This window comes from Armigeres subalbatus, chromosome 2 (assembly GCF_024139115.2).
Source record: "Armigeres subalbatus isolate Guangzhou_Male chromosome 2, GZ_Asu_2, whole genome shotgun sequence".
Lineage (NCBI taxonomy): Eukaryota > Metazoa > Arthropoda > Insecta > Diptera > Culicidae > Armigeres > Armigeres subalbatus.
The window spans coordinates 49,516,731-49,530,376 of record NC_085140.1 but is presented as its reverse complement, the minus strand read 5'-3'; the positions used below and the strand labels follow the sequence as shown (position 1 = coordinate 49,530,376).

The following is a 13,646-nucleotide window of genomic DNA, read 5'->3' as shown; positions in this document are numbered from 1 at the left end:
TACGTATTTGGTGCACCAGCGTAAGAAATCATTTATCAGCAGTGTGTTCTGCATTAAGAACAGCGACTCGACGATGCGATTTAATATCGCAAAAAAATGATGTGGATGGTGTTCATCTCAATTTCTAAGTCCTAAGCCCAGGCAAAAGAAGAAGAAGAAGAAGAAGTATTAAGAAACGGATGGTACACATACGATTTTGATAAAAAAAAACTAGAACTGTGTTTGCGGCACCGTATATTAAGGCATGTCGTGTGGGCGTGCGAGGAGCATCGATGCCCGAGATCTGCGCGTACTGAACATCTCCGCGTCATGGTAAAGCCACCAAAGCCTATTAGGGAAGTGTCGACGGGTCTTAATCTCGAGTACATGTCCCTTGTCCATCAAATTTTGAAAGTTGCTGATGTTTGACTGCAATAATAGTCCACCCATCCCCAGTTGCAGATATGAAACATTGCCAAGAATGTCAACTATGTGAACATTGGCAACGTAATTTCTTAAACGCTGAATTGTTTTCCCTTCCTACTGTATTATTCTATTCCAAGGGCTCGACCAATCCGCGAGACTTTGGTTCCCCAAAACTTACATGTATTATATGTATTATAAAAAATTGTTTCCAAACGTGATTTTATCTCTTTAACGCTTCACGGCTTCACTACCAAACAAAAAATAAAAAAAAATCTAGAAATTCGTGTAATAATTTGTTTTGTTTGGTTTTGTTTTCCTTGAGGCTGAAAAACTATGATGAAATCATTTTAGCACATTCGGTTATTATTATTAAGGCCATTGCACGGTGGCTAAAATCGTGTTTTCAGCGCGTTTATTTAATAGTAGCTTTATTATGTGATTTAGCGTAACGGCGTCTTCGAGACATTTTATCAGTTAGTCGACGCGCTTCTTTGGAGGTATTCAGCCTTATGATCAATCCTCCTAAAAGTGAGATGAAAATTTATTTTTTTCCACTTTACAACATGGAAGATATAAGCAGGGCTGACAATAGTCATTCTCGTCGTATGAAGAAAGCGGAAAAAATTTAGTCTTCGTCTTAACATTGCACAGCGCAACACCTATTCGTTTTCTTCGCGCCGCATGCGTACCACGACGATAGTCGCGCAACCAAAAGTTATGACGATTTTCGTCGTCACTTCTTCACACAATTGATTGTACGTCATTATACACCGACTAGTTAAAAACATAATGGCGTCTCAAATAAACAAATAGTAGGAACTTGATAACATAAATGTATTGATAACATTCATAACGCTTTAATACGTCACTTCAAACTCATTATTACAAAGGATTAATAAAAATCTTCGCATGGCAGCTGCCGTTTGAAGAATAACGGTATGAAGTCTTCGTTCTTCGATGTCGTCATGACGATTTGGTTACACGACGAAAGCTAACGTCGTGCGCGTCATTGACGATGTGTGAAGTAGCAATGAAGACACTGCACCTCGTCGCTACTGTGGCATTTCGTGCTATGACGATGACTATTGTCAGCCCTGGATATAAGTCTTCGCGAGAATTGTAGTAAAAGTTCTCCTGAAAAACATTGTCGAAGACACCAAGCTCGTAATTTCATTAGGGGAAGAGGTCCTTTGTTATGCGTATAAGATTGACTGCCACAATTTGCCCCTTGTTAAATCAAATATGCCTAAAAAATCAATAAAACTGTTATAACTTTTTTATTTTTTAGGTTTTTGAGTCACAATACCCGAGCAATGTCTGAAAACATAATGAGAGCATATAGAAAAAACATTTTGATTTCGACATCAAATTGAAATCATAATTTGTTTTCAAATATGAATCATTATGATTTATTACATATTTTGATCTCATTTTACTAGAGATTTCTAAATTGTATGATCTGACATCAAACTGTGTACTTATTTTGCTATCGGTACCAATATCAAATTTAGTTTTTGATTTGCTCTCATCGATAGCAGGAATAGTTTTCGATTTGGTAATCATATTCAGCGATTTCACAACATCAAAACGAGTTATCGTTTTGCTCTAAAGCTTTGCTCGGGTAGCTACCCGACGGCGTATTTTAATATTATCTTAAACTTTCTAGAACATGCAAAAAATGTAGAAATAAAATGAAAAAGATATGATGAAAAACCCATTTTTAAGGGGTTGTCAGTATAAAACGTAAAAAATCTCCAAAAGTAACGGAATTACAAACTTGGTGCCTTCGACAAAGTTTTTCAGTAGAACCCCCGCCTTCTTCTTGTAAACTGGGCAGATTGAAACACCTAGCTGTGTATTCATCTTGGTTTTCTCCATTCGGCTCGGTCAGCAATGTGATTGCGCGGTAGTTGCTATAATACAGCTTATCGCCCTTTTTGTAGATGGGACACACGACACCTTCCATCCACTCCTGCGGCAAAACTTCCTCCTCCCAATCTTGGTAATGACCCAGTGCAGCGCTCTAGCCAATGCCTCACCACCGTGTTTAAATACCTCTCCTGGTAGTTGGTCAACCCCAGGGGCTTTGTTGTTCTTCAGCCGGCCGATCTCCTCCTGGATTTCCTGGAGATCCGGAGCCGGTAGAATTATGTCCTGCGCGCGTTCACCATGGTCCATCACCTTACCGCCATCTGCGTCTGCCACATCGCCATTCAGGTGCTCTTCGTAGTGCTGCCGCCACCTTTGGATCACCTCACGCTCGTTTGTAAGAAGGTTCCCGTTTATGTCTTTACACATATCGGGCTGTGGCACGTGGCCCTTACGTGAACGGTTCAACTTCTCATAGAACTTTCGTGCGTTATTAGCGCGGTACAGTTCCTCCGTCTCTTCACGGTCTAGATCTTCCAGCTGGCGCTTTTTCCTCCGAAAAATCAAGTTTTGTCTGTTCCGCGCCCGTTTGTATCGTGCCTCGTTCGCCCGCGTGCGGTGTTGCAGCAATCTCTCCCATGCTGTATTATTCTCCTCAACTAACTGCTCACATTCACCAGTCATACCAGTCGTTTCTCTGATCCGGAGCCACCGTGCCTAGTGCAGCGGTTGCGGTGCTTCCAATGGCGGATCGAATATCTCTCCAGCAATCTTCAAAGTTGCTGCGCCTAGCTGTTGTACACCGTCGAGAGTTTTTAGCGCAGACATACTGCAACGAGGTAGTGGTCGGATTCAATATTCGCACTGCGGTAAGTGCGTACGTTCGTGATGTCGGAAAAGAATTTACCGTCGATTAGAACGCGGTCGATTTAGTTTTCCGTTCTTGATTTTTGGTTGACTTGAACAATATTAGTTTTTATTCATTGAAAGGAATCTGTCTCTTATATAATTATGAAAATAGCATTAATTTCCACAAATATGGGACAATTCAGATTTGCAGTTCAAATCTCAGTGCCAACATTGTCTATTACTGGTAAGAATAGAGTGTATTAATTTAGCTCGAGCACAAACATTTGAACATGAAGCTAATGTTTGCTTGATGACTGAGAGTTTTCATATGTTTTAGAAAAGTTTTCAGCATGATCCATGGATTTGGCTGAAAATTGGTCAGGAGACTCCATTTAAGATACTCATTGAAATAGGGATTGAAATTGAAATTGAAATATAATTTTATATGGCACTTTGAATCTGAAATACTTTTGAAAATGGTGAACAGATCTATTGATTACGTATATATGACATGTCCCTCCTTAACCGTGCGGTAAGATGCGCGGCTACAAAGCAAGACCATGCTGAGGGTGGCTGGGTTCCATTCCCGGCGCCGGTCTAGACAATTTTCGGATTGGAAATTGTCTCGATTTCCCTGGGCATAAAAGTATCATCGGGTTAGCCTCATGATATACGAATGCACAAATGGTAACTTGGCTTAGAAACCTCGCAGTTAATAACTGTGGAAGTGCTTAATGAACACTAAGCTGTGAGGCGGCAATGTCCCAGTGTGGGATGTAATGCCAATGAAGAAGAAGAAGAAGACATGTACTCAACATAGATATACTACTTGATATCCTGAAAATGCATTTTTGAAATAATATAATGCTGATCTCAACGTTTTGTCAAACAGCGTTTTCGAATGAAAATCAATACTCATGTCTAATTCAAAATGTTTAACAAAGTCAAAACTCAACAGAACAACTTCAAATTTTGAATTTGAACCACATAAGTATTCTAATAACTGAGAAAAATAAAAATTCCAACGGAAATACGAATTTTGATTTTTGAGGTTTTGGCTGCCCTTGAACCATTGTGCATTCCTCAGAGCACCAAACCACAGAGAAACAGACGTCTCACTTAGAACAAAGTGCAATCAAAATAATCGTCACGAAACCATTATCGCCCAATGCTAAATTTACTGTGTCTGGACGAGCGGCAACCAGATGGCGGTAGTGAGCAAACGTTAAAATCGTTTCAAAGATTAAAACTGATTAATCCCATGGGGCCGTACACTAATTACGTAAGAAATTTTTCTGGGTTTTTCAACCCCATTTTGTTATTTTCCCAATAAAACTTGTTAAAAAGTTCAAAAAAACTTTTCGCTCCTAAATAATTTTAAAATTAATTGAAAAAAAATCAGCTACAGCTCAAGTTATCATTAGATACCTTACTGATATTAATTTAGTACAGGTATTCATTTTGAAGTAATTTGTTATACAATACTTACCTTTATTTTTTTTAAATTAAAAACTTTAAATTGCGATCAAATTGCCCATGAATTATAGATTGAAAGAATAATATTCAATAATACCGGAAAGATCTTTTGTTTGAAACAAAACACATTTATTTTTACTTCATCTTTGTTTAAATTGAATTCCGAATCGAATAGGGGAAATTAGCCATCATACGCTTTTTTGAGTACCTAAAATACCAGTTCCCTTTGGTGTGCAATCGACGGTATTTCCGGGATTTTCGGTACTGGTACTACCGGTACCACAACTCACCAATGCCAGGTTTTCAATCTCTCATCTCTGAATCGTTACTTTCCAATTTTCGTCATTTACCAATAGGAATGACTTAAATTTTAATGAATTTTATAAGGATTTAGGGCTCAAAACTAAGTTGTTTTTAATTCGTTTTTTAGTATTTGATTAAAACCGTTATAAGCAAGTTCAAAATAAAAATCCATAAAAATACCAACCAGTTCCTTGCATGTATCTAGCTACCAACCATAAGACAGGCAACATCCATTTTCCACGCTTGTCCATCATTCATATCTTGTTCGCTGTCAGCCCCTTTTCTAGAGTCCTGAAATTCCCAATTCCCATTCCACCTACTACCCATTAACAGCCAGTCATCATCGCACTGGCATGGGGCGTTGTCATTAGTCAGTAGAAACTGCCGCAGCTTGAGCTACTGCCATCTCCCCTATCCATAGGCTCGCTCGATGTTGAGTTATGCCGTTTTAGACTGATGAAGAAACATGCAAAACAGACTAAAGCAAAATCCGCATTTAAATTTATCGATTTTTGCCCGTAATCTAATTTCTCGTTTACTTTCTCCCTGCCCAACCCCGCACAGTGCCACTCACGGACCGTCGCCGTCTGCCGTTGTCAGCAGCAGCAGCAGCCGCTGCCACCGCAGCAACATCAAAGCACCATGTCGACTCTGTCGCTACGAATCAGCTTGGAGGGCGGGCGAGTCACAAAGACGATCCAGTTCGACCCAAACACGACCGTGTTCGATGCCTGCCGCATCATCAAGGACAAATTCGCCGAAGCGGTGCAGGGAAATGCACAGGAATTCGGTCTGTTTCTGGCGGATGAGGACACCCGGCAGGGCGTCTGGTTGGAACCGGCGCGAAACCTTGGCTACTATCTGTTGAGAAACCACGATGTGCTGGAGTACAGGAGGAAGCACCGAAACCTTCGGGTGCGGATGTTGGACGGAGCTCTCAAGACGATTTTGGTAGATGATTCCCAGCCTGTTTCGCAACTGATGGTGGTTATTTGTACCAAAATTGGTATCACGAACCATGAAGAATATGGTCTCGTTCGTGAAGACCCGGAATCGCAGAACGAAAATCTTCCGGATAATAAGTCCAACATGGGCACGTTGACACTGCGCCGTAAGTTCGCTGATCGTGACCGTGACGCTAAGATGGAAAGCTTGAGAAAGAAACTGCGAACGGATGACGAAATCCATTGGGTCGATGTAGGAAAAACGCTTCGAGAGCAAGGAATTGACGAATCGGAAACGGTGCTGTTGAGGCGAAAGTTCTTCTACTCGGATCAGAACATCGATTCGCGGGACCCGGTGCAGCTTAATCTGCTTTATGTTCAAGCTCGGGATGCCATCCTGGACGGCACTCATCCGGTAACTCAGGAGAAGGCATGCGAGTTCGCCGGTATTCAGGTGCACATTCAGTTTGGTGATTACAACGAGTCCAAGCACAAACCGGGATTTTTGGAGTAAGTATCAACTAAAGTTGAACCCGGCATAATTAATTGTCAACTAACATTTTCCCATTTCTATAGCCTTCGAGAGTTTCTGCCCGGTCCATACGCTCGCGTCAAGAGCATCGAGAAGAAAGTTTTCGCAGAACACCGCCAGCATCAAGGCCTGACCGATCTGGATGCCAAGTACCTCTACACGAAAACGGCTCGCGAACTACCTACTTACGGAGTCACCTTCTTCCTGGTTAAGGAGAAAATGACCGGTAAGAACAAGTTGGTGCCCCGTCTACTCGGCGTAACCAAAAGCTCTGTCCTGCGGCTGGATGAAACAACGAAGGAAATCTTGAAAACGTGGCCGCTGACTACGGTACGACGTTGGGGTGCTTCGCCCAATACGTTCACGTTGGACTTTGGCGACTATGCCGATCAGTACTACTCGGTGCAAACGACGGAAGCCGAACAGATAGTGCAGTTGATTGCCGGCTATATCGATATCATCCTGAAGAAGAAACAGGCCAAGGATCATTTTGGAATTGAGGGCGACGAAGGATCAACCATGGTGGAAGAGAGTGTGGCACCGTCGAAGTGAGTATTGTTTGCAATTGCAAGCAATGTTTTGAGCTGGGAAATTGGACAGCGTTTTCCAGAAATGTTTCAAATTAAGCACAGCCGTTTTTTTCATTACATTGACAGTAGCAGTTGTGCTTTTTTTGGTATAATTTTTAAGAGTTCGGTTTATTTCTTCCATCATCTACAGGGCCACATTTTTGCAACATGAAGAAACGACCCCCTCCGGTAAAGTGGAAACGCAGTCCATTGCGAAACCGGCCATCATGCGCGGTTATGACGGTAAGTTTGAAGAATGTTCATACAAATCCCTTGAGTTCAATTGTTGGGACAGGTCAAAAGATTTTGACTCTCAGTTTATCGCAGCGGACAATAGAATCTATGACCAAGTCTCGAACATCTTGGCATCTAAAGGACGAGGACCGACGCTGCTCATTGCATCCGTTCACGGATTATGAAAAGATGTCAAGCATTTAATAGCATTCATCATCTAACCGAGACGGCATAAGCGTCGACTAACTCTTTCGCTCCTCTTTCTGTGGCGAGCTCCATGCTATGGTTGGATGATAATGCTGAAAGGATGTTTGCCGTCCATCATAAAAACCCCACCGACCCAATTTGCACCGCACTGGCAATCGTTTTCAAGCCACACATTCATATGAACATGAACGTTTGTCTGTCTGGTCATGCATCTATCCATCCGTGGAATGCCACCCATTATTATCAGTACTGTCGTTATTTCCATTATGTTGCTTGCAACCGGGTGCATGCATGAGTGACATATGTTTCATTTGATTTCGTTCCTTTCTTTTTTTTCGTTTTCATTATTTCTCTTCAAATTTATGTTACCCCATTACGGTTTCGTTCTCTTACGTCACATCGATGTCAAAAACTGAAGGCGAACGTCCCTATGGCACTGGCGAGATGCAATCGATGCAATACGGAGCCATCGTAGGGCAGGTCAATCTGGCTCATCAACCTCCAATGGTGAGATTCATATGATTTCACTTATTCTTATTATTTTAATTTGAGTTAAATCATCCTAAATTTAGAAAATTTTGAGTGAAAAAGGTAAAATAATCTCAATTACAACTAAGATCTTAAATCTCTTTTTTTCACGCTGCTACCGTTCAAACATACTAACCTCAAAGATGGCCGCCGCTGCAAAGGCGTAGGTGAATTGAAATTTTATAACACTAAATTTCTACTCAGTGATTGGCTCGCCATACAATTAACAAACTAAAACCTTACTCGAATCAGAGTTCCATCATGCTAAAACTCCACAATTTCTCTAACCGATTCCAATATTTCCCCACCACTTTAGTTGCAACAAACACGCATCAGTACGGTTCTGTCGGAACCACAGAGAGCCCTTGTCGGATACATCTCCGCCGGTCAGGATGCCATCAATAAAGCTGAAAAAGATCTGGAGAGCAAGGCACAACTACCTCCGCTCGGAACGGACCCTGGATCGCTACAGTGGCGCGAAGAAACCTTGGACACCTCCAAGCAAACCGTCACCACTCATCTGGCGACGATGAACGCAGCCACGGCCCAGGTTGTGACCGCCTCACAACCGGACGAAATCGATCACGATGCCGTCGGGGCTGCCGTTTCGCAGATCACCCAGAGCATCCCGGAGGTCACCAAGGAAGTCCGGCTGATCGCTGCCCTGATGGACGATGATTGTACGGGCGATAAGCTGCTGGAAGCAACCAGGAAACTATGCTCGGCGTTCAGTGACTTGTTGAAATCGGCCGAGCCGGAAAGCAAAGAACCACGACAGAATTTGTTGAATGCTGCTAGCCGTGTTGGCGAAGCCAGTGGACAGGTGCTCAGCAGCATGGGCGAAGAAAGCATTGAAAGCCGTGAGTTGCATGATATGTTGCTCGGCCTAGCAAAGGCGGTTGCCAATACAACAGCAGCCTTGGTGTTGAAGGCCAAATCGATTGCAGCCGTCACTGAAGACGAAGCTACACGAAATAAAGGTAGGATACACTTTTTATAGTCCTGTTACATGCCTCAGAACTTATTCTTATCTAACATTGTTTCAGTTATTGCTGCCGCCAGTCAGTGCGCTTTGGCCACCAGTCAGCTGGTTGCATGCGCTCGCGTCGTTGCGCCAACGATTCAGAGTCCAGCTTGTCGTGAACAACTGGAATCAGCTGCCCGCGAAGTGGCAAAAGCTGTGGCCAACCTTGTTGAAGTTTGCAATGAGGCCACCGATAATCAACAGCTACGCGGTGACCTCATGAGTGCCGCTAAGGACGTGTCCAAGACATTGGCCGAACTTCTCGAACACATTAAGCTGAGTTCACGTGAAAAGGCTCGTCGCGTCGATGACAACCCTGTCGAAGAAGTTTTGGTTGCCACGGATATTCTTGTTTCTGCTTCAGACCCACAGGAAATGATTCGCCAAGCGCAACAACTGGGCAAAGCTACTGCTATGCTGATTCAGAGCATCAAGGGTGAAGCCGAACGTCAAGAGGATTCGAATCTACAACGAAAACTGCTGGAAGCTGCCAAGCAGCTCGCCGATGCCACCGCTAGAATGGTAGAAGCAGCCCGATTATGCGCCGGTAACCCACACGACTCCGGTCATCAAGAATCACTTCGTATCGCTGCGGAGGAACTTCGCGTGATCACAACAACTACCGCCAACACCCCAGAAATCAAACGCAGACTCATCAATCGTCTTGAACAGTGTTCCAAACATGCAGCCGCAACTGCTACACAATGCATCACTGCAGCACAAAACGCTCTAATCCACAGCAACGATGTTCAAACCAAGGCGATCCTACTGCAAGATTGTCAAACCGTGGCAGATCAAATTCCACGTCTGGTCGCTGGAGTCAAAAACACCCTTTCCCGTCCGGACGATCCCAATGCTCAACTTGGTTTGATCGATGCTGCTGAAATGTTCCTGGAACCAGGAGCACAGGTAGCCCAATCAGCTCGAGACCTTCAACCGACCGTAATGGATTCGGCCGCTTCACAGCAATTGTCCCGATCTGCCTTGAACCTTAGTCACGCTATTCATGATCTACGATCGGCAGCACACCGTGCCAGGGAAGCCTGTGGAGGCAACGAGCTGGATGCCGCCCTGGAAGCTGTGCGTAACTTGAGGAATGTTCTGAATGACACTCGCCGTGCAGGCCAAGAAGGCAACTTGCGCCCTCTTCCCGGTGAGACGGCGGACAGCTGCTTCAAACAACTAGCAGGAGCCAGCAACAACGTGGAATCCTCCCTTTATCAACTCATGTCAGCTGTTCAGCAAGGTAACCGTACCTACGCTGGTGTGGCCGGAAGAGACACTGCCCTCGCACTTGGGGAATACACCAAGAGTGTCCGTGGGGTGGTAGCGACAACCAAGAACCCCGGAGTTGTCGACTGCGCTGATCAGGTGATTCTTGATTCGATTCTGGTGATCGAAGAAGCACAGAAAACGCTGCAAAACCTAGACAATCAAGACCAACTGGTTCAGGTAATGAAGCGGACCAAAGGCTCACTGGGTAGAACCATCGACTGCTTCCCGGGTGTGAAAGATATAAACGAAGCCTATGAAAACATGGCAGATCTGCGAGCTATCCTGGATACGGGTGAGTTCCCGCCTTCAACCCGCGCCTATGGCCAACTGCAGAATGAATTGAAAAGCGCCGCTGAAACTTTGAACGTTGCTGGTGGTCAGGTCGCACACTCGTACGACAGCTCCATCAAATTGGCCAATACCAGTCAAGATTTCTATCATGCCTACAAAGAGCTTTTGACTGTCACATTGGAAATGGCTGGTCAAACCGTTGAGGATCGAGCCCGCGAAGAGATTGTCAACTCCTTGCGTGGTGTTTCCAATCAGTCGGCAACCTTGCTGGGAACTGCCAAATTTGTAGCTGGAGATCCGGACAGGCCCAACGCCAAGAACGAACTGTCTTCGGCGGCTCGTATGGTGACGGAGAGCATCAATCGCTTGGTAGATGTGTGTACCCAAGCAGCTCCCGGACAGAAGGAATGTGACAGTGCCATTCGCAGCATTGAATCTTTGAGACCACTGCTGGAATCCGCTCAAGAACCGTTGACTGATCAAGGATACTTTGATTGCTTGGACACCGTTATGGAAAAGTCGCGCACTCTGGGCGACGGAATGACTGGAATCGCCAACAATGCCAAGCTGTCTAAGCATGTTGAGTTCGGGCACTCTGTTGATTCCGTGTCTGACTCGATTCGCGGGTTGATTGAATCGGCGGCTCAAGCTGCTTACCTGGTCGGTATTTCTAACCCTACGAGCGTTGGAGGTCGTCCTGGATTGGTAGACCAGTCCCAATTCGCTCGAGCGTCACAGGCAATTCGTCAGAGTTGCGAAGTCTTGCGCGGTCCAGCCAGCTCGCAGCAGCAGGTCCTTTCGGCTGCTACCATCATTGCGAAGCACACTTCGGCTTTGTGTAACGCTTGTCGTATTGCTAGTTCAACGACCAATAATCCGGTGGCTAGGCGTCATTTCGTCCAGGCTGCGAAGGAGGTTGCCAATTCGACGGCTGATTTGGTTCGTGAGATCAAGGCTTTGGATAAGGATTACAGCCCGGTATCACGAGCTCGCTGCGCTGGAGCAACGGAACCTTTGTTGGAAGCGGTGTCTTCTCTGTGTCAATTTGCCAACTCGCCAGAATTTATTTCGATTCCGCCAAGAATATCCACGGAGGGAAGAAAGGCTCAGGAACCGATCCTACATGCTGGACGTGGAATTTTGGATGGCGCAGTAGATATGGTGAAGACGGCCAAGGTTTTGGCCATGACTCCTACTGATCCTCCGGTGTGGCAACAGTTGGCCATTCATAGCCGCAATGTTTCCGAGAGTATTAAAAAGTTAGCTTCCAGCATTCGTGAGAAAGCTCCAGGACAGTTACAGTGCGATCAAGTACTCGAAGTGTTGAAGGCCTGTTCGAGGGATCTGAACTCAGCCGCATTGGCAGTGGGTGTTGATGGCCTTCCTCAGCGTAAAGAAAACAACTTGCAAGGTTTTACCAATCAATCTTTAAATGCGGCATCGGAACTGATCGATCGCTTGGAACCCATCAAATCATCTGCGAAGAAAAACGCCGAAAGTTTGGGCCATGCGGTGAATCAAATCGCCAAACATATTGTTCCTTTGACCAATGGCGTGATCGGAGCTTGCTCGCACGTGGTACATTCTGGCCAACAAACGGTGCTCATCGATCAGGTTAAGTCCGTTGTAGAATGTTGCTCCCAACTGGTTCAGGTTGCCAAGAACTCGGGAGGAAATCCTCGTGCTTCTCATCTCCATCCCGAATTAGATGAAGCTGTTGAGTCTACCCGTGAAGCAATTCAGGAACTCAACGCCACGGTAGAACGCCTCTCTACAGAAAACGGAGTGGTAACGGGATTGATGGAACAAATTTCTCGTTCCATGTCCCGCATCACCGACAAACGTCAGTCGTTCTTAGGCGCTTCCATCAATGACACTTTTGTGGACTACCAGACTCGTATGGTTCAATCGGCTAAGGAAATCGCCCGCTATGCAAATGAGATCAACGCCAAGGCTGCAATCGATCCGTCAAAACTGGCTCAACTATCCGTTGAAATGACTCACCACTACACCCAACTGGCGCAGGACTCTATCGGTGCTTCGGCTATGACCACATCACCGGACGTAGCCATTCGCATTCGTCAATCGGTAACCGATCTTGGAAGATCCGTGAACGTTCTGATCCAATCGACAGCCGGTATTCGTAAGGACGACAGCTCCGGATTGGTGGAAATCTCCCGCGGAGCTCGCGATGTTTCGGAAAAGGTTTCGCAGGTGCTGGCTGCTCTTCAGGCTGGTTCCCGTGGAACACAGGCGTGCATCAATGCTTCCAGCACGGTGTCGGCCATCATCAGCGATCTAGATACGACCATCATGTTCGCAACGGCTGGAACACTTCACTCCGAGGAGGAGGGCAAGTTCTCCGATCACCGTGAGCACATTCTGAAGACCGCCAAGGCTCTGGTTGAGGACACCAAGATTCTGGTGGCAGGAGCTGCCGGAACGCAGGATCAGCTCGCGGCCGCTGCCCAGAATGCTGTCGCAACTATCTGTAAGTGGTTATTTGGGCAACGTCTATTTGGGGCTATAATTTAAACTGAACATAATTTCAGTGCAACTAGCGGAGGCGGTCAAGCACGGAGCGGCCTCACTCGGTTCCAACCAACCGGACTCGCAAGTGATGGTGATGAACGCGGTGAAAGATGTCGCTGCAGCACTCGGTGAGCTAATAAACGCTACTAAGCTTGCATCTGGTAAACCCATTAACGACCCGGCTATGAATGATTTGAAAGATAGCGCTAAGGTATGTTGTTTTTTCGTATTCGTTTATTTTTATTTTCCATTTCTTTCATCTCGTCCTGTTTCTCCTTATTCTTCTGTTTCCGAACCTACACAACCCACTTTCTTTGTTTCACAATTTCGTTTAATACTTTCTTGAATCTACCACTAAACAACTGATGTGATAATTTTGCTCATATGTTAATTGGAAACTATTTATTGGAATCGCTGCTGAGCTGTCAGTTCAAATGTTGTGATTAATATTATTATTATTTCGGTGATCGCATAAGTTATTTGTATTTGATTAATACCAATATAATCAGTCGAATAACCATAAGTAATCCAGGAGACTAATTTGAAACAGAGCTTCATAAAGTATTTATGAAACGAAAATATAACGATTCTAATACCGCTTAACGCTT

At 44.9% G+C, this 13,646-nt stretch overlaps 1 protein-coding gene across 9 annotated transcripts in view; it reads left to right on the top strand.

The window, feature by feature from the left end:
- The window catches only part of LOC134218558 (talin-2), a 192,875-nt gene that overhangs the window by 151,781 nt on the left and 27,448 nt on the right, over nt 1–13,646 (top strand). For 7 of the 9 annotated variants that reach the window (XM_062697702.1, XM_062697696.1, XM_062697700.1 and 4 more), the window contains 7 exons: nt 5,467–6,356; nt 6,423–6,926; nt 7,099–7,190; nt 7,807–7,895; nt 8,233–8,896; nt 8,963–12,997; nt 13,059–13,249. In XM_062697702.1, the coding sequence (XP_062553686.1) occupies nt 5,545–6,356; nt 6,423–6,926; nt 7,099–7,190; nt 7,807–7,895; nt 8,233–8,896; nt 8,963–12,997; nt 13,059–13,249 (6,387 nt within the window). In that variant the 5' untranslated portion in view covers nt 5,467–5,544. The remainder of the gene's footprint in view (nt 1–5,466; nt 6,357–6,422; nt 6,927–7,098; nt 7,191–7,806; nt 7,896–8,232; nt 8,897–8,962; nt 12,998–13,058; nt 13,250–13,646) is intronic. The other 2 variants (XM_062697704.1, XM_062697705.1) reach the window with 1 other exon arrangement.